This window comes from Seriola aureovittata, chromosome 17, assembly GCF_021018895.1.
Source record: "Seriola aureovittata isolate HTS-2021-v1 ecotype China chromosome 17, ASM2101889v1, whole genome shotgun sequence".
In the NCBI taxonomy this organism is placed as follows: Eukaryota; Metazoa; Chordata; class Actinopteri; order Carangiformes; family Carangidae; genus Seriola; species Seriola aureovittata.
In genome coordinates this window covers 10326446-10353235 of record NC_079380.1, presented here as the reverse complement: position 1 = coordinate 10353235, position 26790 = coordinate 10326446, and the positions used below count along the sequence as shown (strand labels likewise).

The 26790-nt window shown below is 42.1% G+C and overlaps 1 protein-coding gene across 10 annotated transcripts in view; it reads left to right on the top strand.

Moving 5' to 3' along the window:
* Window positions 1-26790, top strand: part of LOC130185881 (SRC kinase signaling inhibitor 1-like) — a 104982-nt gene that overhangs the window by 65063 nt on the left and 13129 nt on the right. For 4 of the 10 annotated variants that reach the window (XM_056402616.1, XM_056402619.1, XM_056402615.1 and 1 more), the window contains 16 exons: window positions 7243-7438; window positions 8734-9029; window positions 10716-11533; window positions 12046-12147; window positions 12580-12707; window positions 14782-14802; window positions 15489-15649; window positions 19413-19588; window positions 20536-20666; window positions 21004-21151; window positions 21992-22298; window positions 22460-22721; window positions 23053-23192; window positions 23448-23600; window positions 24115-24243; window positions 25413-26345. In XM_056402616.1, coding sequence (XP_056258591.1) covers window positions 7243-7438; window positions 8734-9029; window positions 10716-11533; window positions 12046-12147; window positions 12580-12707; window positions 14782-14802; window positions 15489-15649; window positions 19413-19588; window positions 20536-20666; window positions 21004-21151; window positions 21992-22298; window positions 22460-22721; window positions 23053-23192; window positions 23448-23600; window positions 24115-24243; window positions 25413-26345 — 4101 coding nt within the window. Of the gene's footprint in view, window positions 1-7242; window positions 7439-7462; window positions 8251-8733; window positions 9030-10715; window positions 11534-12045; window positions 12148-12579; window positions 12708-14781; window positions 14803-15488; window positions 15650-19412; window positions 19589-20535; window positions 20667-21003; window positions 21152-21991; window positions 22299-22459; window positions 22722-23052; window positions 23193-23447; window positions 23601-24114; window positions 24244-25412; window positions 26346-26790 lie in introns of those variants that run through there. The other 6 variants (XM_056402620.1, XM_056402624.1, XM_056402621.1 and 3 more) reach the window with 6 other exon arrangements.

Here is a 26790-nt window from a genome sequence, read left to right as displayed (position 1 = left end):
TATTGAAAGTGTACATAACTTATGTGGAATTCAAAGAGTTTAGCCTATTTGTAAACTGACCATGCATTGTAGTGGGCATCACTCTGTTGTGGCACTACAGCTCAGAGACAGGAAGGGAGGTTAAATAAGTTACAGAATATATTGATGTGTGTGTGTGTGTGTGTGTGTGTGTGTGTGTGTGTGTGTGTGTGTGTGTGTGTGTGTGTGAGAGGGAAGATCGCAGGGCTTATCTGTGGTGTAGTCTTCCCTGAATCCCTGTTCACAGTATCATTTGGACAGGGTGGAAATGTTACTGAATATCAATAGCTGTATGCCCTGACCCAAGGGGAAGGCTAAGCAATTTATCCCTCACTCCCACAAGTACTTTAACCTCAAACAAGAGTGATATGAAATGGAATTTAGAGCCCCGTCCGTCACATGAATCTATTACACAACCAAACGATTTTAAACTCTGCAGGAGGGTTGCAAAACCTTGCAAGTATGAGTATGTAGGTGAGTGTGAGTATGAGTACGTAGGCATGAATATGAAGAATGATTGTCAAACCGTCAAAGTTTTTTTTAAATAAAGGAATCAAACCTATTAAAATATGTTTCCAGCAAGACTGAAAAACTTGAAGTGCTGAGTTTAAAAATAGTAGAGCTGTAACTGATGATTATTGTTTAATCTACAGATTATTTTAATCATTTTGTCCAAAAAAGTGTCAAAGTGCTCATTGTAATTTCTCAGAGGCAGGCGGACGCAATCAAATGTCTTATTTTGTCTGACACAGTCCAAAACTCACAGCCACTCAGTTTACAAGGATATAAAACAGAGAAATAGAGAGAAAATATTCTCGCTTTAGAGGCTCAAAACAGAGAATGATGATTATAAATCGCTTTGAAATTCACTGAAACAGTTAATCGCTTATCGAAATAGTTGATTCACTTTCTGATAATCGATTAATCTACTAATTGTTGCAGCTCTAAAAGAATATAATGTTTTATTGATGATTTGGTTCCTTGCTCTTCCTAGTGGAGTAAATTGCAGTTAATCACTTGTTGTTGCTTTGCAGCGGCCAAAAGAATACATCAAGTATGGTAGCTTTATCACCACACAGCAAGACTTACAATTTATTTATTGGCACCACAAGGTGCTGCAGTGGTAATAAAACGTCGAGTGAAAGAACCAAAATGCTCCATGTGGCTCCAGATCTAAAGTCATTTGCTTTCAACACACACACTGTTGTTGACACCTCATCCTGCTCAGTTTTCTTCATTTCGCAGTAAAGCTTCTGAAAGCCCCATCCTACTCCCTCATCCCACCACCTCTAATCTAAGCTCAACTCTCTCGCTGGATTCCCCTGCCTCCTGAAAATAAACACCGAACAGGACTACCATGAGGACTGCACTACACTCGTTTTACACCTCTGAAAAAAATATTCACATCTTATCAGACAGTAATGTATTAAATTCAGACAGTTTGTAAACCTTAAAGGAAATTGTCTGGAACATGTAGCTTGTCAACATGTATGAGGCTACTGTTTTATAGACTTTACTATCTATCAGAAGAGAAACATGGCAACAATTCCAGCCATCATCTCCATTCCCAAAGAGGACACCATTTTGCTCCCACTCCTTCTGAGCAAACTTCGTCTTGACAATGCAATTCGCAGCAATTTGGCAAAGCAATTTGTTCCATGCATTGATAACTCCTGGTATGATAAAGAGACAGGACTCAGGAATTGCATGTCCAGGCTGAAGATTGGCCTGAGAGTTGAAAAAGACCGAGAAATAATGATAGTGGGCGAAGAGCGAGCAGAGACAAACAGATGTGAGATGGATTGATTCAGGTAGCTGTTTTCTCTCTCCATTTTGTGAAAATGAGAGCTGTAGACTTTTTTTGTGTGCGGGGAAAAAGAGCCAGGATAGGGATAGAGAGAGAAAATGTCTCAAAATACTCAAATGCAGACACCTTGATGCAGCTCTGGCCTCTGCCGCTCCAGACAGAGAAAGAGGCAGATATGTTGACATAAAGCAGCTCAGCAAGAATCAGAAGCGAGCTTTGGGAGTGGTGGGAGAGGACAAATGAGTGACGAGGGATAAAAAGTGAGGACAGGAAGACAGACAACTGGAGGCAAAGACAGACGCAAGCTGTTGAGGAAGAGAAAGATATAATTAGGAGGAGAAATGAAAAGCTCTAGGAAAAAGATTGGAAAAGATGCAGGTAAGGTGTGAGGTTTGCAATTTTAACTATTTAACACCTGTCGCCATTTGATACCCTGGAGCCAAAGACTTCACTGTCATTTCTCACACATCAAGCTATGCTTGACGTGTCTGTTGCTGATGTCTTAGTCAAGTCCAGCAGAATAATGCACTCGGGGAGACAGTTAGAAAGAAGAGCCTCGCAGCAACTATCATGTCATGAGCTGACCTCTGGACTTTTTTAGTACCAATTACTAAACCCCAGCCTAGATAGTAACAGACTGGCTAGTGTTTTGACAGTTCTAATAAAGTTGATTCTGACATGACAACCACATCCTCAACAATGCTGACAAAAGGGGAGAAAGGCAGCATTATTTGGTGCAATTCTACTACAAACTGAAAGTAAGACTGGAAGGCTGGAAGATGCAGATATGTTTGATGCTGTTTATATATCATGGCTACAATTTTAGCCACAACACGTAAAATAATATAAATCAAGTTCAGTGCAGCCTGTAATGGATCTTGGATGGATCTTGTGACATGAGTCGTGAGGGAAATCGAACTGCAGAACTGTTCAAACTGCGAGACAGCTGACCAAAATGTAATGCCAGAAATCCATCCAATCATCTGACAGCCAGCTCATTGGTCGTTAAGGCAATTAATCAGGTGTCGTGACCCCTCCTTCAAACTGTAAAACAAGCAATCTGGCAGAAATTTCTCAGATAAATTTAATCTGGCCATTTAATTGGCCAGGAAGCACCCATTCTGTTTCTCTACAGCATGTTTAAAACTGGTTCTCCTGTTACTTCTTTTGCATTTTTCATCAAAATATTCTGTAGAAGAAGGAGAAGAAGAGCAAATCAATTTTTTAAGGTCAGCTTATATTGAAGTGAAACTGAAAGCACATGCAGTTGTACAAGGTTAAGAGGTCTTCACATTAAGTAATGCAACAGTGAAGTGTCAGATGGAGTTTGATGAACTGTCCTCTCCTAGACATAAAAAAATTAAAACATACAAAAATCTCCCATTATCTTGACCTTAAAACACTGTGTGTGTGTGTGTGTGTGTGTGTGTGTGTGTGTGTGTGTGTGTGTGTGTGTGTGTGTGTGTGTGTGTGTGTGTGTGTGTGTGTGTGTGAATGCACTCATGCTTGTGTGTAAAAAAACACGAAACAAAAAAAGACATGGTGGGAGGCTGCGTTGAGTTTAATGCAGTTTGTAGCCTAAGGTCTGTTGTCAGGCTGCCGTGTACCGCTTTCCACTCGATTCGCTTATGTTGCGTGTAAGATCACCCTGTTCCCTCCTTGTTCCTCACTTGCGCCATGCCCTTATAACACTGTAGAGTTTTCGACAGTAATTGAGTGCTGTTGAAAAAGTCTAGATTACTCTAAAAGAAAAGGTTGAGGTGGAGGGAGGGAGGTGTAAGAGGGAGGATTGTAGAGGAAAACAAGAAGGAGGTAGAACCAGTTTCTCTCAAAGGAGTCTGTGGACACCATCATGTATAACATTGGCATGTCTAGCAGGACCAGATGCATGACCAGATGGTGTATTCACATATAACATTTACAATGCAAAATTACTGCAGAGAGATTTTTTTCAGTTTTCATATCACATAAACCACCAATATGGAAGTCAGTGTTGTAACAGGCCTGTTGTAACAAGGCAAGCTGATTAAGAGCATATATAACAGCAGCTGTGGTAAGATTACCCACATTCATATATTTGGATGTCATCATGGTAGCTGTTGAGAGAGTAGAGCATTACTCTGTCACTTTCCCTACTCAGGTTTTTTTTTCCTTTTTCAGCTGCTTCAGAAATTTTAAATGTGAGACATTGTGAGAAGTGAGCTCAGTCATGCAGCTGCAGCGGCACCGTATTCTCAATTCCCTTTTCCTTTTCATAGAAAGCTCCAACTAGGTTATTTAGCCTTGAGATAAAATTGTCACATGCAGCAGTAGAATGACTCAAGATTTTGAAACGTGGAGTTGCTCAGTGTTTTTCTTCTTTTCTCAGCTGTGCAGGGGGGAAAAAAATGAACAGATATTCTCAGGAAAAATTGTCTTTGATGTTTTAGACATGGTGGCCATTCCCATTCAAACTGAAAGCTGTTATTGCATTGCTATGCCAAATGAATTTGTCTGTTACCCTTACTGAGTAATTGGGTTGAGCTCAGACAGCTGGTTCCAATACAGTTCCTGTTCCAAGTTGGATAAATACCAGGATTTGTTCAGCTCAGATTCTAACAAAATGTCATATCAAAACTTTTTTCACTTGCCTTTTTATTAGCATTGAGAAATTCTACTAATTATACAGTAAATTTTGAGTTTAGGTCTGAGATTTAGGTTAAAGGTTAGTTTGACATTTTGGGAGATACACTCATTTCTTTTTGGCTGAGACTTAGCTGTGAAGATTGATACCATTCTTATGTTGAAATATGAAGCTATAACCAGTTAGCTTAGCTTAGCTTAGCTTAGCAAAAAAGCTGGCTCCATCTAATGCTAACAAAAATCACCTGCTAGCCCCTCTGAAGCTCACTAATTTACACTTTATATATTGCATCAGCATTAAATCCTTACAAAAGCAAAAGTGAAAAAAACAACAATTCACTGTTTAATGGTGGGTTATGTGTTGGACTATTTCTTAATGGGGACCAGTAACTTCCTGTATTCTCTGCTGGTTGCCTGGCAACTGCTCAGAGCCAAGAAATTGTGTGGTCGTTACCTTTGGACAGAGCCAGGCAAGCTGTTTCCAGTCTTAGTGCTAAGCTAACAACCGTTGATGGTAGCTTCATATGAAGTTACTGCATTTATAACATTCCCTACCTGAAATTGGTGAATACATAACAAAATCTAAGGAATTCAAAGAGATCAGATGAAATGGTACTGAACACCAACCCTACCAAATATGTCTGTTATACCATGTTCACTTTGAATTTGCCTCTCATGTCTTTCATATCTCACTGTAGTTCACCAGAATATGACACAGTATGTGCTGCTCCTCTGCAGAGCTGTTGACTGTGTTATTGTTGTTCAGTGTGGTCACAGTTTAGATAAATGACCCTATTAGAAAACATGGTGGGTGTTATCTGTCAGAATCACCATCCCTCTGCGTGCTCAGACACTGTCTGCCACCACTATCACTGGACACCACCACTATCATTCTGTGTGTGGGTGTGTGTGACTGAATTATGTATGATAGTGACAGAGGGAGAATACACTACAAAAAGGATTTTTCCAGTTCTCAGACCTGATGGGGGTTTGTAACTAGCCTCATAAACACATGATTTAAAGAGCAAATTCTCAATGATAGTCCCATGTACTGTAGTGTAGTTAATGTACTGTACTGTACTGCTGCAACAATGAATTATTTAATTGATTTACCAATGTTTAATCAGCAACAATCATTTATCTCATTGATAGATGAGTTACATGATTAATTGACTAACACATCTATCTAGCAGCAAGCTAAAGAGTCTACAGCCATGCAAGCAGCTCTGTGAGGCTGTATTTAGGCATAGCGGTGCTTTGAGCTAAATGCTAACATTTTCATGTTAAGTAGTTGTAATGTTTACCATGTTCACTGTCTTGTTGCTTGTTTTTAGCACCAAGTTATCACTGAACACAAAATACAGAAGAGGCTAATGGGAATGTATTTTGATTTTTTTTCAGTACTTTTGCTCATAAACCACAATATTAAACAAATTGAAAGATGAGTGTCTATACAAAATTTCACAGCTGTCCAAGTAATTACATTACCATCCATACAGCCATGCTGCTAGCATAGCTAAAAATGTAAAGCATTTTCCAGTTTGAGTTTGATGATCTGCTACGTTTCTTTGATTTACATATTTTTAAACTGAATACCGTTGAGTTTTGAACTGTTGGTCAGACATGAACAATTTAAGGATTCCTACTTGGTTTCTCAGATATTTTGATGGAAATTTGTTTGCTTGTTTATTGTCATTTTATGGATTAAATGATTAATTAATTGAAAAACTATCTGTGATTAAAGTGATTCTAGTTGCAGCCCCAGTTTACCGTGCAGCATGGCCTCCTGGCTTATTGCCCAGCTAACAAAATCACAAATGGATGTACAAATGTGTTCTGTTTATTGCTGTGTGTGTGTGTGTGTGTGTGTGTGTATGAATGAATTCAAATAGCTCTCCGCTGTGAGCGCAGAGATGGCCCTCTGTGTAGCTTCTGTCAGAGTCTCACATTAATTAAATACCACATTAATGAAACCCACAGTAGAGCCATGCTGCAGTTTGACTCAGGCAGACGAAGGGAGAGGAAGAAATCCTTGAAAAGAGGAAAAACTGTTCACGGTGCAAGGAGGAGGAGACAGGCAACGCTACTGTACTGTGGCTAAGGATATGTCTGCCTCTGCCATCCAAACAATCAGAAGATAGCATTCTGGGAGCTCATTACAGCAGCCTCTGAGCTGGAGGAGACGCTACAGCAGTGGGGGATCAGGGAGCCAGTTCAGTGAGCTCAGCCCCAGCTGCACTAACAGTCTTTCATTGAGAGACGCCTGGGCATAGGCTAGCAGGATAAACCCACAGTGACAGCCCGGGATTTGCATGAGCTTCTCCTCCCATCCCACAAGCATTCATTTAAAGTTTGTAGCTGCACAGGGACAAGAGTTTGGATGAGGGCATGTGGGAGGTGTGCAGAGTTGAGTAAACATGACATAACTTATGCTAAGCTGGAGCACAGTTTCCGGCTTAATTTTACTCCTCACCCACTGTAGGTGATTCATGGAGGCTGATGCCCTGGAGTGCTGGGCCATTTGAGTACAACTTTATTGTGTTTTTCTGCTGCAGCATTCAACTGATGTCAGATACTGTGACGCTGGTAATTCTCAATGAATGACTAGTAGCTAAACCATTGTCAAGGTCTCGTTAATCTTGTTATGTGGTTCATTGTGTGGAGTCTCATTGTGTGTTCACTGTCTCTTTTCCGGTTGGTGTTACTCCATTGGCCACGTCCAATCCATTCTTTCCGCCTCGATTTAACCTCTCAGTAGATGATTTTGTTTCTCCATGTGTCTTCTCCCCCTGCAGAGCCGCAGTCCACGGCATTCCCAGTCTACCCAGTCTGGGCTTGCCGACCAGGCCGCCAAGCTCTCCTTTGCCTCTGCTGAATCCTTGGAGACCATGTCAGAAGCTGACATCCCCCTGGGGTTCAACCGGATGAACCGCTTCCGCCAGAGCCTGCCGCTGTCCCGCTCTGCCAGCCAGAATAAGCTACGATCTCCAGGTTAACATTTGAAGCACCTCTGGCAGGTTCTGTCACAACACGCTGGTTGGACATGAGGAGAATTTGCGGCTGTCTGTTTACTTAATATAGCTGGTGATGTGAACCCTTCCCTTTCTGTGTGCTTACACAGAAAGGGTAGGATTGTTATCCTCTCACTTCATTCACTGTTACAGTTTTATTTTAGTCTAATTGCTCTGTTGCAGAGAACTCGAGAGCAGTAACTCATGACTTTACACTTAGAAAAATTCATCTTCTCACTATAGACAATATATTTGCAATTTATTCAGCCAGAATGCATGAGCAAATGTTTTTTCATTAATTCTGTGCAGGTAGTATATTTTACAAAATTTAGTACGGAATTATTAAATCATAATATTTTGCTCAGGTAATTTAGTGACTGTTTATTTGACTGTAACACTGCACACCTGTACTGAGGATATGTTTATATGCAACTGCATGAGTATACTACAGAGTCAAGAACAGGTTTACTACAAAAGGACTTTGGGAGTGTAGAGAGGATTAGTGTGAGGCTGGTTCAAACTCATAAAGACCAAGGTGTGGTGTTATATCAGCCACGCTGAGAAAAAAAAAAAGTGGCTGTAAAACTAAAGTGGCAGTGACTGATGAACAGAACAGCAGCGCTGTCAATCTTTCCACTCCATGTCTCTATACTAACCACTGTCTTTGTTTTCTTCTCTCCCTGATTCGTCTGCAGTATCTCACTTAATTTTGCTTGATTTTTAATCACTGGTCTTTCTTTGCTTTGTTTGTTCTTTTTGTTTGTCCCACGGTGTATGAAGATGAATATTCAGGTTAGTCAGGCGTCAGACTCGTCTTTTCCTACAAAATCAAGGGGTTGCAGCAAAGTTTTCTGTGAAGTGTGGCTGTTTTGGGGTAGTCTAATATTCCCTATTTCTATTTAATTATTGGTAGGAAGTAAGTTTTACTTGAAAAAGTAGTACTAAAAGTTCAACCTAACTTGAAGATAAATCTTCGCACTCTAGTTGTGAATTCTCTCAGACAGCTCCCACAGGCCTGTTCCCACATTCAAAAAGAGAGAAATGATGTTTACACTGTCACTGATTGTTCATGCTGAGATCTTATAGTAAAAATCATTAATCTAGAACTCGTATACCAAGAGGCAGAACATTTGGATCATAATTAACAACACTGTAGCTTGAAAATGGCAAAACACTCCACAAGATTAGACAGAATTACTTTTCTAGTTGTTTTCTCTATCCACTAAAGCCATTACCTTCTGGCTCAGCCATCTCTTCTCTATTGCCCTCATTTAGGCGTGCTGTTCCTGCAGTACGGGGATGAGACACGCCGGGTGCACATCACCCACGAGCTGAGCAGCCTGGACACGCTGCACGCCCTCATCGTCCACATGTTCCCTCAGAAGTTGACAGCGGGTATGCTGAAGTCACCCAACACAGCCATCTTGATCAAGGATGAGGCACGTAACGTCTTCTACGAGCTGGAGGATGTGCGGGACATCCAGGACCGCAGCATCATCAAGATTTACCGCAAAGAGCCCATCTATGCTTCTTACCCTGCTGCTGCACACCTTGCTAATGGAGACCTGAGGGTGAGGAGAAAGGAGCTGGGGGGAGTGGGGAGGTGAAGAGGCCAATCCGGGGTATTTTAGAGCAAAAAATGATGTCTGATCTCCTGCAAGTCTGATGTTTGACAACTGAGTCGTCAGTGAGAACTGCTATAATAATGTACCTCTACAAAAAGAGGAGCAGTGTGCTTCTTTGGCAAGGTAATAGTGTTTTTTTGTATTTCAATGGTAACTTTGACAGGCTGTTGCAGTGCATGTGGGCTAGTAATTTAACAGGTATTCCTCCTGGAAATGGATTTTCTTATCTTCAAGTAGGCCATCTGTTGCTGTGCAGACACCAGAGAACAATGTTCCTCTGTGAAATGAGCATATTTTAACAACCGAAGCTATTTCTGCTTCAGTGAAGATCAAGGAAGCCTGAGGGAAACCTTTATTTTTTTTTTTTAATTATTTTATACAAAACCCTGCTTACCATCTGTATTATTCACACAATACTGCTATTAACGATGCAAACAGGGAGTGAAAAACGACAATTATGCCTGTCTATATTGTGGTGTGCATGTACTGTGCTGTATGTTTTGTGTGTATGTGTGTGTTTGTGCACACTCACATGCATGTTTTGTGCCTGTCTGTACAAAGGCAAAAGTAAAGAGAGAGCTGACCGACACCCTTAAACTGCAGAAGCACATCTTTTTTAATACGGCGTCAAACTGAGTTTGATACCAGGAAATCCTACAGGCACGATTTTAAGTGACACTTTTATTGAGCAACACAGAGAATCATCAAAGTTACCCATCATCTTTCACAGTAAATGTGAGATCCACAGTACAAGGAGATATATCTTCTTTATAACTGTTCGAGACTAAACGCAGGCTGCATCTTAACAAGCATCTTGCCATTCATGTAGTCCTGTGCATGTTGTGTGTGTGTGGGGGGGGGGGGGGGGGGGGGGTTCGATCTGTGTTTTATATATTTTGCTGCTTGCTTACACTGTGTCCATACAGTTTGTGCAAACTACACCATCTCATATAGCCGTGAATATATGTTTATGAATTTGTCCCTGGGCATAAAGGCTCAGCAGAACAAATTCTTTTGTCGCGCTCCAATATTTTCTGTGTATTACATAGTGCCGCATGACAAGGTTAGTTTGAATGCTGAGAAACAAACAGAAAAAAAAGAAAAACAGGGATGAGTTAAGTAACAAAAGTAGTTATGTGACAAGGGAAAACAGTGTTTGGCTTTTTGAAAGCTCCAGAAATAAGCTAAACCGCAGCAGGCGTAAATCCACAGGAGGAAAAGCGAGGCAGAGGAGGGTTGACAAGAGCATCTGGACGTGTTTAATGACGTTATGATGCTTTACAAAAGAAGGCAGGTAGAGAAAAATAAAAGCTAAGTTGAAAATGGTGCATATAAATATATTCGCCTGGGTACCTTTGACTCTTGTATCCTATCACCACTGGAAAGAATAAATGGATATTGGATATTGACCTCTTGAAATGTTTCCATTTTGGCCCATACAGTCCATTATCTTTCATTTTAAAACTCTAACATTTTTATACACTAAATTCTGCAATAAATTGCTCTTTTGAGAACTTTATCATCTTCCATTGGCATCTGCAGATTGTGATAGCCTGTCCTGACACGTTGCAAACACAGCACTGTCATGTACAAATCTCCATGGTAACTTCCAGCCCTTCTTGTTCATTTCAGAGGGAGATAGTGTACTCCTCTCGCGACTCCTCTCCAACTCGCCGCCTCAACACCCTCCCCTCCTCTACGGCCTCAGGGTCTTCTGGCTCTCCCTCCCGTTCACGCCTCTCCTACAGCGGGGGCCGCCCTCCCTCCTTCTCCGGGTCCCATCCCCAGCATGAACAGCCCCGACACCCCCACCATCCCCCAGCCAGCCACGCTGCCAATGCAGGCCTGTCTCCTTCACCCAGCGCCATCCTAGAGCGCCGTGATGTCAAGCCTGATGAAGAAGTGTCTGCGAAAAATATGGCATTAATGAAGAACGAGGGGCTGTATGCAGATCCCTACAGCTTGATGCACGAGGGCCGCCTCAGCATTGCTTCCACCCAGTCTTTAGCTGCCATTGGGGACCCCTTTAGCTTCCCTGTTTCCAGTGGCCTGTACCGCCGTGGCTCTGTGCGATCCCTCAGCACCTACTCGGCCGCTGCTCTTCAGGGCGATCTGGAGGACTCCCTCTACAAGCCTGGAGGCTCACTCTACTCTGACACATATTCCTCAGCCACTCTGGGCATGGGTTTTCGCATGCCGCCCTCATCCCCACAGAAAATTCCTGACATGCAGCTGAGGGACAGGGACTCATATTCTAGCTCACCCAGCAGAGCCTCACCCGTCAGGCAGACGTTTCGCAAGGACTCGTCCTCCGTGTTTGTGGAGAGCCCAAAGTCGAGGCCCAGCTCCGGTTCAGAGCCCCTTTGTCTGACAGCCGGGCCTGGGGAGGGCGGCAGGGCCACACCTGGTTTTGGTTCTTCATTGTCTGGACAAGACTCTGACACTAGCAGGTCAGTACCAGTCTGTGTGCTGAGTTTCATTAAGGTATGTTGTGCTGTTTGACGAAGGTCCTGAAAATCCTTTTTTTTCTAAATCAGCCTCTGACCAACAGAGTTCTACATGAACACTATACTGTCTTCTAAAACTGAAAACATTACTGATAGTTCTGTATTTGTGTTTTGTCTGTGTTCTTCTTGCTGGCTATAAATGAGCTGTGACTGTCACTGTATATCAAACCATATCAAATCACGTAAAGAAAATGAACTGAGTTTTACTATTGCTTTATATCTGATAATATTTTTTCCAACTTCAACTTTGATTGGTGCTTATTTAGTAGTTTTTGAAGAAGATACTTTATTCTGAGGTTTTAAGGTGCTTTAAAAAGCTTAGCTGCTTAAACTAACGCATTGCAAAATGCAAAAGCTATTATGTACCCAATTGCATCTAATCCAAATTTTTTCAATTACCTATTCATGAGTGCTTTAAGTGTTTTGTTACACAATTGTAGCTTTTACTTTCCTAGGGATCATCGCCTGGAGCGTATGGAGGCCATGGAGAAGCAGATAGCCAGCCTGACTGGCCTGGTCCAGAGTGTGCTGACCAGAGCACCAGACAGTGACAGCACGTAAGACTCTCCATTATCCCCCATTAACCCACTAAAACTCACAGATACAGCTTCAGCTCAGACACATAAGCAGCATTATTGACAGGAGCAGCAGCAGGCTATTATCACAGCCATTATCAGTTCCATAGAAGTGAAGTGGTGCATTACTTTGTGTGAGCACAGCACAAGTACAGAGCACTAAACATTAGCTCTAAGACACAGTACTATTGATTTATGCACTGATACAGACAGACGTGTAAGATGGGTTTAGATTTTGAGTTCATTTACATTGAACACTGAACATTGTTATCATGGCACTTCACCCTCATGGAAACAATAGGGGCTCACTAACAAGACAATAACTTGTTAATGTAATCAGTCTGATAGTGTCCAGTAGTAGTGCTGTTAGCGTTAGCACTGTAATTGCCTTGCCCTGTGGCCGTTGATCCTCAGATGCGGCCTGCTGCGTCTCTGCATGATGGCGGGCTGCCCTCCAGACCAAGGGACGGAGTTCTCACGGCCATTACCTTTCTCTTCCAGCGAGAAGACCGAAACCAACAGTGACGGCTCCGCCACTGGAAGTGAGTACAGCAGCGTAATGGTGACCTGTGTACCGTATCGTTACTCACTAGTCTACTTGTTACTAACAGTGCCGCTGCCGTGGTAACCCCTGCGCTGTCTAGAGTTTCTTTTACAGTTTCTTTTTCCTGATAACAATGAACTGGAATTTACAAAGGATAGTGAACTACGCATGTGAAATGGTGATCTCCTGGTTTAAGACTAAATCTGACAGTGCTTTCACAATGGGAATGAGGACAACATGTGATCAGGCCAGGAAGCTGTTGTCTCTATGACCTTGTTGATTTAGTTGAGAGTTGTTGAGGTGGTTAAGGTTCCTTTCACACCTGTAGTTCAGTTCATTTGGTCCAGACAAAGGGAAAAACAAGATTCCTTTTTAGTTCTGATCCAGTTCTTGATCACACCGACTCTGTGTATATTCATGTTTTCTGGTTTCACTGAAAACAAACAAAGGAATAAATGACTATTGGCATTACTAGTATTATTAGACTGTATATTGACTGCATGTTATGAATAATGAAATTGACTTGTACCGCAATATAAGTGGAGGGATCACTGTGGGACTGTAACGAACAATCATTTTCATCATTGATTAAACTGTTTTTCTCAATTAATCAATTAAAACCGTTTTCTTGATGAAATGTAAGAAAATTGGGAAAAATGGATGTTACAATTTCCCCAAGCCACAAGGTGTTCAGATATTTTGTCGGAGTCTGACCAGCAGACCAAATCCCAAAAAATACAATGATATCATCAAAATTATTCTAATTTTAGTTGATTAATGAGCACTGTCCCTTTCAAACAAGTAAATATATATTCATGCATGACAGAGCATCAGATCTTCACAGTGGAGAAGCTGGAACACAAACATGTTTGGCATTTTTTTTGCTCAGAAAAATCAGAAAAATTATTATTCCTTTATCAAAATAGTCACTGACTAATTTTCTGTCACTTGACTGATTAATTGATAAATAGTTGCAGCTCTGGTGGGTTCTCTTTATCGTGTACTTTTGAATGGACTTAATGGACTGTCAAAAGACACAATACAGTTTGATGAACAGCTTTCACACCAGCCCAAACAAAATTAAAGCCGGAGGCAAATGCACACAAGAGTTTGTTTTAACCAAACCAAATGGGTTGAGTGTGAAAGCACCCTTAAACTCTCACTGAGATTTCTACTTTATTCATCTCTCATTCTCTTTTATCTGTTTCTCTTTCACTGTGTCTTTCTCTGTTTAAGTTGAAGAGTTTCATTCCAAATGATTAATTTGCCATTTGAAAAAACAGACAACAAGAATGATGGCATGGTCAAATCCACTTTATAGAATGGTTGAAGATGGAGGCAATTGCAAACCTTCAAAAGAACAGTGCAATTCAGTGCAGGGAAAGACACTTGAGTATTATCCTGCCAAGCCAGATGAGAAAATCAGCATTAGTTTAATCTTAACTAGTCCAGTGTGGAGAAGGTTTTAGCTTTATTAAGCACAAATACAAAAAACAGGGGGAGATGCTGTACTCTACTATATGCAGGGAGATTGACTTTTATGTTTAAGTGTATTTTTTTTCAAAATAAATTGTTAAAAAGATTATTTATTACTTATGTATTTATAAAATATTAAACTTACAAAACAAATATTTTTCAGTTTAGAACTCTTAAATACTGACAGGAATCGTATTTCAACATCTATTATCAAAATATATTGAATGAAACCCTTTAACTTCTTTTCTTTTCTCTTATTCCTCACATCCTGTTTTCCTCTTTCCTTTTTTTTTTACCCTGTTCATTATGGTATAACTTTGTGGTGCACTTTTGGCACAAACATACCTTCTCTGTGGCCAGACCTTCATGGGGCCGCTGCAAGGACACAGTTATCTTTGAAGCTTCCTCACTAATCGTTCCACTGCCAAAAGACCAAGCCATCACCGGAGTAATTTTCTCTGCTCTAGTAAATAAAAATGCTCTCCAGGATCATCATTCTGTAAATATGAACTTTTAAGCTTTTCCTCTCCCTTGCTGTCTCTCTCTCACTCTCTCATTAATTTCTCGGTAACTGGCTCACTCTTTCTATATTCCAGCTGGACGGCTGAAGCAGAAAGGTAGTTGCCATCTCCTACTCTTTCCTCCCTTTAATTTCTCCTATCAGACCTCTCTCATGGCTATCGGCCCTCTGTATGGGTGTGTGGCGTTTCTGGGTAGCTGCCGGTGTCTTATCCTCACGTTTTCCTCCTGGTTGGTTTCACGGAGAGTGGACCTTTCCTCGTCCTTGTCTCTGTCTCTGCTGTTTGAATCTCTGCTTGGTTTTCGGGGTTGTTTTGTCACAGACCAGGCACTTTATGAGCATATGAGAGTGTGTATGTTGAAGAGGCATATGTGAGTGAGAAAAGCTGGGGAGTCAATGGCCATACTCACAAAGCCTTCTGTTAAGATAAGAGCATGGTTATCCCCCCGTGTGTGACTATTGAATAGACTAATTGCACTTCTATATATGATACTAATGGCATGAGCTCACGTTTCTCCCAGTGGGCTATTAGAGTTTTGTGAATATGGTGCTTTTGTTGCATTCACACACTATATTAGTTCAAGTGTGTGCGCCCAGATTTTCTGTGTGTGTACATTTCTTTGAGCCTGTATGCTTTGTGTTACTGTTTGTACTGTGTGTCAAGCTGGGTTACTGCAAATCTCACTGGAGCTAAGCCCAGTAAACTAACCACTTTGTTTCGCAATAACCTCCCCGCCCCCACCCCCCACCCCCACCCCCCATGTCCTGCTCTGTGATTGGCAGCTCATACACCATCGGCACCTCTAGCTCTGATGCCACCACCACCTTCTAACATAAACCAGGTGAACAGCGTCGGCCGCTTGCAGATGCAGCTCCACCTGCACGGCCTGCAGCAAAATGCCACCGACCTGCGCAAACAGCTCACCCAGCTGCGCAAGATACAGGTATATACCATCCATTGACATTTAAATGTTTCTTTCAGAGAAAAAAAACAAAACAAAAGATTATTCACCATTAGTGGAATCAGATAATATAGATAGTTTTAGTTTTATTTGCCCAGGTTTGGAAATATTTCTCTGGTTCAAAATTGTCTCCTTTTCCCTGCCATTCAATGTTTTAAACCTGTTTTAATATAGTTTTTAATTGCCAGCTAGCATTTATAAATGCTGGTGCAAACAGCAATTGATGTTTGTGAACATGGAGGTCATGCTGACAGCTGTTTTGTATTCCTTGGTGAGTGTATCTGAACGCTTTCCTGGCAGCTAGAGTACTAGTGGGCGCCTGTTTCCACAGTTGAAATGTAAGGAAATCTACAGTTCACAGCTTAAGTATTATGCATTATTTTGTTCTTCAGGCTCCGAGAGAGAGAACTGTGTGTGAAATATAGCCCTTTTGTCTCACACACAGTTGAAAGTGCCCAAATTGCAAGGGTTCAAAAGTAATTGGACACTTGGCCACTAAATGTTCCTTGGGTAGCTGAGTGTTGTCTGTTACTATGAGGGATAAAGAGGTGACCATGCAAGTGGAGACAATAATAATGGTCAACCATAGAGCACAAGTCTTATGGATGACCAGAAAATTATTTGCTTCGTGAACAACAACCGCATTATGATTGCGCAGCAAGTCAAGAATGCTTTCCAGGTTTCCTTGTCAACGACTTCCCGATCATAATCTCTGAGGATCTGTCACAAGGTGCAAACCCCTGGTAAGGCTCAAAAGCACAAAAGCCAGGTTGCAGTTAGCAAAACATAGAGAAAGAAACGGGTTGAGTCCTGAAATAAAGTTCTTTGAACTGATGAAACAAAAATCAATCTCTATCAAGAGTGATGAAAAGAATAGAGTATGGAGGAAAAAAAAGAACAGCTCATGACCCAACCCCACCACCTCATCTGTCAAACATAGTGGTGGTTCTCTTATGGCTGAAGGGAAGCAGCAGGATAAATACAGAGGTACACAGGAGCGTTGTGTGTGCTCTGATTCAGCCACGTGCTTCAAAACTCAATGGATGACATTTCATCATTCAGCAGAACAGCAATCCTAAACACAGGTCCAAAGCAACCAAAGTGCTTCTCAGGGTGAAGAGGTGGAATATCTTTGACGGGCCGAGTCAGTAACCTGATCTCTGCAGTCCAGCTGCTGAAGACCAGACTTGAAACCCCACAACAAGCAAGATGATACAGAGCGCCTGCTGAAGTCCATGGGTCGAAGACTTCAGGCAGTCATTGACTGCAAAGGATTTAACACAAAATATTAAATATGATATAATATATATGATATGTTATTTCTATATTGACATAAACCCACTCAAATTAGAACCCGAATAACAAAAAGTGTGTAATTGTCCAAATACTCAGTTGCATACTATTATCTCCCCCATTTACATATTATTATCCTCTCATATCCCATGATCCATTATGCCAGTAGAAGAGAAAACATGTTTTTCCTCAGGTTCATACAATCAAAAAGGCAGATGTCAATTCAAAGTGAAATGCCATTATATGAGCAGCAGGCCATAATAGAAGTATGAACACCCTGTATCTACAGTCATCCTGCATATTCTTTTTCCATAGTTATTTTCAACTGGAGAACACAGTCAGTCTGCAGGTGCATAAAAATACTGGCTGCTATTTGCAGCTCGATTGCAGCTGGCGATTTAACACTATATTAAAGGAAGTGTAGAACATCAAACAGCAGGCAGGAGACAAATTCTGAGCTAATCTGCTTTCCTTAGATTTCTGCCTCGGTGTTCAAAGCATTGAAAGAAGTACAAAGCAACATGTCTTTCCAGAAACAATGTCCTGATTACTCTGTATAATCCACAGACTTGCGAACAGTTGTCATTAACTCCTTCCTACCAAAGAAGTAGTCTCTGTGAAAAGTGTTCAGTGGATTATCCAGAGTTACCAGGACACCGTTTCTCATTTTCAATGCTTCAAAATGCATCATCTTTATTAGTTTGAAAAATGTGCAGGAATAAGAATGATTCTTCTCACTGTTAACTCATCCTCGGTCTCTGTCTGTGTAAAACAGATGACCTACACAAGTTAAGACCACATTATGGGCTTTATATGTAGTTTGCTTTTGGTGCAGAGGTCCACAGATTGACCCAAAGCTGTAACTAACACCTAAATTACTGTACAATATTTCTACATGCAGTCATTTTTATGATGTAGGACGTATACTATCCAGTTTTTCAACACGCATGTATGAAGGAACAGCGGCTTTGATGTTTATTTGATCTTCACTTCAATACTGTACACTCTGTAAATAACACCTGCAGGTTCACATAGCTGTACTACATGACACATTGAGGGCATTGTACCTTTTGAGGATTAATGATGAAATGGAAAGATAAAAGCTCAGTTTACATTGCGTGGTATTCTACAGAGATACAGGACGTGACGATGGATGCAGAATCAGATTAAATGCCACAAGGAAGGGTTCAGAAAAATATCGAGATGAGGTCTTCATTTATTCCATTTGTCCCTGGTGCAAGCGGTGCCATGGTTACTGTAGGAGTGGGGAAGAGATGATGACTAAAATGCTTTCAGAGGAAGAGGAGAGCATTCAAGTCTCTTGAAAGGGGAAAAGAAAAAGCAGGAGTAATGGCAGTGACAGATGATGGGCATGCAGTGCTTTTATTTGTACCATGACAGCAGTCACAAGGTGAGACGGAGAGCAGCCAAGCCACTGCTGCTGTACCCAGAGAGGACAGTTTGCTGTCTACCCGTCTGTTTGCCCAACTGTAACTTCTGCACCTGAACCCATGTTGCCCACAGCGATGGCCAGCACCTTAAATTTTACATGTGGCACATGAATTATACAGAGGGAAGATGCAGGATGGGCAGGTTACTGGCAGAGAGGAAGGGCACTACTGCAAGATAAAATAAAAATCTTAAAATGTATTTTTCTAGATATAATAAGTAATTTTTAAAATATGTTACTATATAATCCTGCTTTTAGTCTGCTGCATCTGCACCACCACTGACAGCAGTGTAATAGGGGACACTGGGTAATTTAAAATGTTAGAAATATTGTTGGTTTGCTTCGCTTCCCGGAACATCAGGCTGATCAATTATTCATTTTTCTTGCTTACCAGGTGCTTTCATCTCAGGGAGTTGTATTACATCCACTAGTTCTGTAGAATATTCCATTCATAACACTGAGAGCTGAGCTGAGTTCATGCTCAGTGCTTCTGTCATGGACATCCTTCGCTCTCCTCAGGGCTTCCCAGCTTTCTGTGTTAAAGGAAATATTATGTGCACGTGCTAATTCACACACACACACACTATAGAGTGAACTACTTGCTGCATTTAGCAGTGCCTTCAAGAACTAGGCAGTCAGTGTGAAGGCTACCTCACAAGCAATGACTGAGAAACGCATAAGCAGTCAATGATAGAGCAAAATATTCTTCTCGGATAACAAAGCAGTGAAGGTTGTGCGGTGAAACAAGAGGCCACAGTCTGCTGTCTCAAGGATTGGGCTTAGCCACAAGTTCTCCCCCTCGTAGTCCCATTTTTATGCCAAGATGGTAGCAATAGCAGATCTCATGACTTCAGCAAGCTATTCTCCTGAGGTCACTGAGGCTAACATGGATATAACCACGTGTCCTGCTGAAGTAAGAGCAGTACATGTTATCTGTAATGTGTGTGTGTGTGTGTGTGTGTGTGTGTGTGTGTGTGTGCGTGCGTGCGTGCGTCTGCGCAGATGGAGAACCAGGATTCGGTGAAAACATTGCTGAAACGGACAGAAGCGGAGCTGAATGTGCGCGTTGCTGACGCCCTGAGGAAGCAGGAGGATCCTCTGCAGAGACAGCGCCTCCTGGTGGAGGAGGAGAGACTCAAGTACCTCAATGAGGAGGAGCTCATCATCCAGCAACTCCAGTCAGTAACAGTACAAGCGGAGTAGAAGAGTGCATGGTTGTTGAAATCCCACAGCCCCTAATTCAATCTTGTTTTTAAATCAATAATAAGCAAAACAAGCAAGAAAAATGTGTTAGTCTTCAAAACCACTGAGTGATTTTTGGGTATTCATTATATAAATTGACAGTTATATGGTTTAAGATCAGATTTTATCACGTATTTAATAATTGCTTTAAACATGACAAAGTTCATATCTGGTTTATAATGAGACGACTTACAGGGTGACGCAATGGTCGGATGAAATTGTAACTGTAATTAAACCCAGCACAGAGCAAGATGCTTATTAAGATCTGAAGTATGAGATGGTCCAGCAGCTAATTGAAGTGACTGCAAACCCAGAGCAGAGAGCTACCTTGAGATTTAATAATCAGATAACTTGCTTCTGCCTCATGTGGAAATGTTCACTGCAGCTATAATTCCTGGATCTCTCTGTGAGTAGTTCCTGAAACTCACTCTGAGCTGCATTTAGATCACAGACTAATTGGTTGAACTGTTATATGATCTCTGCTAATCATTGTCTGTTGTTCAGCCTGGCTAACGGCCAATTTATTTTGGTTAATTATGCATAGAACTTTGGTTCCTTACACAACCTGAGGCAGATTTATTTGACATCAAGTCTGACCAGACCAGACACACTCACCATTAGAGCTGAACAAAATGACATTTGTATAGAGTCTGTGTTCCACCTTTTACCTCAGTTGTTGCATGAAACTTTTTAAATACCAATCTGTACTCCTCCAGTTCAGCTGTCTAGAAATATTAATCTAGCTGCCAGTTGATAGAGAGGCAGTTTATTGGCAGAATTTTTACCGAAACTCAAGTAGAATAATTCTGAGATAAATATTCATTAATATTTAAGTGTAGCGGAGGAATCCCTGGTGTTCAGCCTTCTGTCTGTTCCATCTCAGCGACCTGGAGAAGTCGGTGGAGGAGATCCAGAAGGAATCATCTGTCAACCACAAGCTCGTGACGGTGCAGGAGCTGGAGGAGAAGGCCACTGTTCTGAGAAAGCTGGGAGAAACACTCACAGAACTGAAAAGTGAGTCATGCTGGCACACATTTCACTTTCTGCGAACAGGCAGAAAACAAGAAAACACACAGTCTTGTAATCTGGCTGACAGTTTATAATGCACTAATTACTCACCAAGGCACTGATTATCTTTTAGTCACCCACAGGCAGTCTGTCAAACATTTAATCAGTCGCAGATTACTCAGATTGTGCATTGTCTGAATGGACTCCCTGAACATTTACAGTAGTCCAAAAATGTTTTGTTTGATTACATTAAAAGGCTTTTAACGTCTTTGACAAGTAGAATTGATTTGTTTGCGGGAAACAGGGCCGGCTTCTTGTGTTACTCAGCTGCTTTCTCCTGCAGATCAGTTCCCAGGCCTGCAGAGTAAGATGCGGGTGGTGCTCAGGGTAGAAGTGGAGGCCGTCAAATTCCTGAAAGAAGAGCCACACAGACTCGACGCCCTGTTAAAACGCTGCAAGAGTATAACTGACACCCTCGCGACCATGCGCAAGTATGAACATGCTCCATCTGAGAGCTACAGTTAATCAGCACCTGCTTTACCTTTTCATCCCTCCTGAAGAAAGCCTTTGTGTGCTGAATACTGAAACTGTCCTTGGAAATTTAAACGTTTTAAATAATCCGGTGGAAGCATTTATCCAATAAATTCTTACATAGCTAATTTTAGACATATTTCACTGCTACCATCGCTGACACGGAAACTTGCCCATTTGTAATAGATTTGAGGAAGGCATTTCCATTTGTACATCTGCCAGAGAGATGGTGTTTTCACCCGTCCTTGTTTGTGTGTCAGCAGAAGATTATGGCTTCCCATAAAATGTAGTGGACAGACAGACCTTGGGCCAAGGAAAATTGATTATTATATTGTTGTTGATCCAGACCAGAGCTTTCCGCCATTAAACATTAATTGTTTTTAATCCAAGGTTCTGAAACTATCAAAGTCTAAAGTCTAATTAGAAATAATTTAAATCATAATATGTGTAAAATGTGTTGCTGCATTCAACCTGTTACTATTAATATGACCAACTGGTTTATTCATTTTTTGATGAGTGTGGACTTGTGCCCTTTAGCTTTAGACCTCTCTGTTGTCTAAGCACCTCACTTTCTGCTTCAATTCACCTCAACAATAAAAAGAGCTCATCTGATTTTGTTTTTTCTTTCATCTTTGTGGGAAACAACAAGGTGAAGAATTATTCATTAGAGGTGGAGGTTTGCTCCCCTCAGTTTTTTTTTTTTTTTTTGGATTGTTTTCACCTCCAGTCATGGATTATTCATGCTTTAGTTTGTGTTACATTTCAGTTCATTAATGAATTCATCCTCCCTGTCTCGCCAGACAAGCAAATGAGGGGGTGTGGAAAAAGCAGGAGGACTTCTCCAGTCCTTCATCAAAGCACAATGATGACTTGCGAAAGTTCGCAGACTTTGACATTCCCACCAGCCCACCACTCACCATCAATGACCTCGGGGGTGGCAACAGCCTGTCCAACTGGAGCCCCCACACTAGCCTCAGCCGAGGCCACGGGAACCCGTCCGGCCCCCACAAGGACAATTATCCTCCTGTCCCCCACAAGGGAAAAGCCCTGGAGGAGCTGGAGCGCCGCGCTGCTGCAGATAAAGCTTTGTCCGTAGAGGTCCGACTGGTAGGAATCATTTCTGCTGTTTGTCACATTTTCCTCTCTTTTTCCACCACCCACTGTACATAATCGGCTTTACAAATCATATAACATAGTTGCACCAGTCAGACAACCCCATGGTGGGTGTGTGTTTATAAAGTGTTTAGCTCCGTCTCTCCACTCCGCAGGCAGCAGAGCGGGACTGGGAGGAGAAGCGGGCCAGTCTGACCCAGTACAGCGCTCAGGACATCAACCGGCTGCTGGAGGAGACCCAGGCCGAGTTAATGAAGGCTATTCCTGACCTGGACTTTGCTGCCAAGCAGATCAAGCCCAGCTCCAACCCAACGTCCTCTCAGACCCCTCAGAGTGGGACGGCAACCCCAGAGCACCGTGCCAGCAAGCCCCAGCACAAGCTTTCTGGGAAGGAGGGAGGATCCAGGCGTGGCTCTGGTAAGATAGAGAGTTCAGTGTTTCAGTTGGCAACATTTCTATGCGTCATCAAGAGAAAACTTGCCCCTTGTTAACTTTTGAGGAGTGAAGGGTCTTTCAGGGTAACTACCACACATTTGTTAAAGGAATCCAATTATTTTAAAAAATATTTTTACAAGGCCTGCAGGTCATCAGATCTTCTCAAGAACATATGTGCCCTACCCTGAAATAAGATATGAAAAACTGGAAATAAAGTATGATTTTGACTAAAAATGCTACTGTAAAATCACCGTAAACATATTACACAAGTATTGCACCTTTCTCAAGATGCCCGTTTAACTACTTTTTCCAGATGAGCTGACAGTGCCTCGATATCGCACAGAGAAACCCTCCAAGTCTCCTCCTCCACCGCCACCGAGACGTAGCTTCCCATCCTCTCCAGGCATTACCACCCGCAGCGGAGAGCCCCTCATTCCTGGTAAAAGTATAAAGGTAAGACGGAAAGAAACTTGCAAACACAGTTTGAACACTGTATTATATCAAGGATGGATTCAGGACTTAAATTATTTTAACAAATGCGCAACAACATCTTCCTCAGATCTACATATCAACAGATTACAGAGAGAAGTTCATGGGAGCTAGTCTGTTGATTTTTAGAATTAAGGAATATTCTTGTTAGATCAAATCATTGTTTACTTATTAATAACAAGCGTTGGACACATTTTCTTTTTGTATTTGCGATTGTAGAAGTCTGAATCTGAAGAGACTGAAGGCCAGAAGCCTCATGTAAAGCTGAGGAGGACCGTGTCCGAAAACCCTCGTCCTGCATCTACACCCCCCACACTGGCCTCTGGGGACAAGGAGGAAGGGGAGGAAGAAAAAATTGCTGCCGAACTGGAGGTAAACTAAAACATTGCTTGTGCATTATGTTGATCACATCTTCAGTAGGCTGGTGTTCAACGAGTGGGAAAACTGTGCTCTTTTTATTATTTAAGTCTATTTAAATCTGCCTCTGGCTTTTGCGCGCACACATACCACAGTGTGTGTGTGTGTGTGTGTGTGTGTGTGTGTGTGTGTGCGTGCATGCGTGTGTAGGTGCGTGCGTGCGTGCACTGTGCAGATATGCTCACCATCATTACCACATGTTCAAGCAGCAGGTGCCATATGTCCCCCTGCCCATGGCTGTGGGAGAGCCCAAAGATCACATACTGCTCAGTCACACACATCATCACCCAGGGCTCACAGATCACAGCCAGACAGATGGACCCTCACGGCTGCTTGGACGGTGTTTGAGATGGCCTGCCTGAAATTTGATTTGAACAAAGAGTCAGTAGCCACTGATTTGGATTATCCAGTGGCTGTTGTGTTTTCATCCTGCTTTGACAGCTTTTGAACCTCCCGTTTCCCTCCCCAGCTGTTTGAGAGAGCCCCGCTCAGGCTCACCCTGCCCCCTCACCATTTCCTGCCTGTTAGCCCTCGCAACAGGAACAGCGTACCCCCATGCAGACTGGACCTGTGGCCCTCTAAGGCCCCGGGCACTGAGGTAACACTCTGGCTGACCCTGAGTGCTGTGGATTAAACCTCTTAAACCTCAATTTCTGTTCCTCTTAACCCCTCTACCACACACACAAACCCCCTCAGCTACTGCTCGGCCTCTAGACACATGCACTTATGCAAGCCTCCCCTTCAGCCTGAAATTAACACAGCAGATGTTGTTGCTCTCCAGTGTCACCTGTTATTGTTGAGGTGCACATATCCTGGGTTTAAGGAATCTGAACCTAAACTATATGCAGAATACACCAATGTAAGGGCTTATTTTCACACTAATTTATCATGGTTTTAATTGCATAATGTGGATAATAATCTGTTTTTGAGACTATGTAACCATATACAATGATGGAATTACTTGATAGTGTTTTTACTATTGTGAACAATTGTTCGTTCACAACTTAGCTCTCTCTTTTAGCTCTAGTATAGATGTCCCTAACACCTCAGAAATGTTTCTTCAGCTCAGCTAGATGCTTAACTTTCTTCAACAGCTAGTTGCTAACTTTGTTGCTGGACCAGTAGCGTACAGAAATTTGTTTTGCTGGAAACATGTTGATGATAGCTTAGTTAATTTGTTTTAAAGTCAAAACACTGAGCCAAAATACTAAATTGCTCCAAAGTTGTTATGGTGTGAGGACCTGCAGACTTGGCTGATAATTTGTTGTGATTTTTATTTTTTTTTGCCTCCATGAACAACACTGCAGTGTCGAACATCAGTCTCCTATTAATTCATTGTGAACTCTGAGAATACTGGTTAATGTAGATTTTAACTTTGCATAAAAACAACCTCAGCATTAATTAATGACAGTCAGTCACAAGTGCAACCTTCACCAAAACCATCCTTGGCACACAAACCTGCTCACACATTTAGTTCCTGTATATATGAATGCGTCCGTCCTTCACAACCACACAAAGTGAGTGTCAGCAGTGGGTTTGCAGTTGATGTTGTTTTGTGTGTGAGAGCCAATTATGTTAATAGAAATGTATTTATAAATACATTACACACACGTTAAAAATATTCCTAACTCATTTCTCTCTCTTTCGTGTTTGGTTGTCTTATTATGCAGTGATCATCAGTCTCACTTGAAGTGGCTGGATTGTTCTAAAGCAAAGACTAGTTCGTTTTGTTTGAATATAAAGCTCAAGTGCTTTCCTCATTTATAGGGAAGTCGCTTGTCTCCTGTCCCCCACATCGTGTTGACAGAGTGTTTGCCAGCTTCGCCCACTGCCTCAGAGGATCCCGTCAGAGATTTAGCAAACGACTCTGTGGAGGAGAATCCATCACGAGATTGGACAGGTCATCGCACAGCCTACGAGGCTCAAATGTCAAAGCAAAGGGATTCATTTGGAGGCTCTCTTCAGCCTGAGCGAGAGCAGCATTGTTTTAAACAGGATATGGGATTAAAACAGGAGCTTGCCCTGCTGTTGACAGAGATGGAGGTGAGGGTGGTGTCTTCTCTTGAGGCCCAGGAGCTCAGCAAGACTGCAGGAAGAGTTTTAAAGACTCTAACCATCTTACCACAGACAAGAGAAGTCTCTGAGGCTCAGCTGAGTGACCGACCACTGCTAGTGCTCTTCAGGGAGGAAAAATCAGTCCGAGAGGCCTACAGGCTGCTGTATTCCCTTCTGGAGTCATCCAAGCCGGTGCCCAAACCCAGAATAAAATCCTCCCTTTACCCAGGCCAGCAGAACTCTCTGGTGGAGGCTCTGAGAAGAGGGACAGAAACAGGGGACAGGACGCTGACAGTTCAGTACAACACTGAGACTAAGATGATTCCTGAGGTAAAGCAGGTTTTAGAAAATAGTACTCTTGAGTACAGTGAGTCAGACAGCTCTGTGGACAGTCTTGCCAGTCGGATGAGAACGACAGAAGACGTCCGACGCAGCACCTACAGGAGGCTGGACAGCTTGGAGGAGACTATTCGAGAGCTGGAGAACACCTTGATAGAGATCAGTGGCCATCCAACTGCAGAGCAGCTCTACACTGAGACAGCCATCAAAAGTGCTCCTGCACAGGTGACCGGTATTCCGACCTCGGAGACCAAGAAGCCTCCAGTCCCACCCAAGCCGTCGTCTTTGAATCCAGCATCGAACCAGGTTCATTGCTTACACCTGCTGTACAGCTTCCTGCTCTAAAGCAGCATGCTCTATTTTCTTTCCTCACTTCTTCTCTACTCTCTGGGTGGTTGTTGGAACTTCACTTTCAAGCCTCTGATGTCTGCTCCCTGATTAAATCGACATCTAATTGTATTTGTAATTGAAAATATGTAGAAGGGACAGACAACAGACTTCCTCCCTTCATGTCTGTTCTGTGATTAGTGCTGGAGCTGCTGTCCTGCTGAGCCAAGAAGTTGTTAATTGTTTCTTTATTGATGTGTCACAGCATCTGTTTTCACTCTGTTAACCTCGCCAGTTGAACCTTTTGTTACACCAAACAGGCAATAAAAAAGTTGCATAGATAAAACAAACATTTCTAATATCTTCTTCTTTCTTTCTCCTCTTAGCGCTGTCAGATTACTATTTTCATCTTGTTCTTGAAATC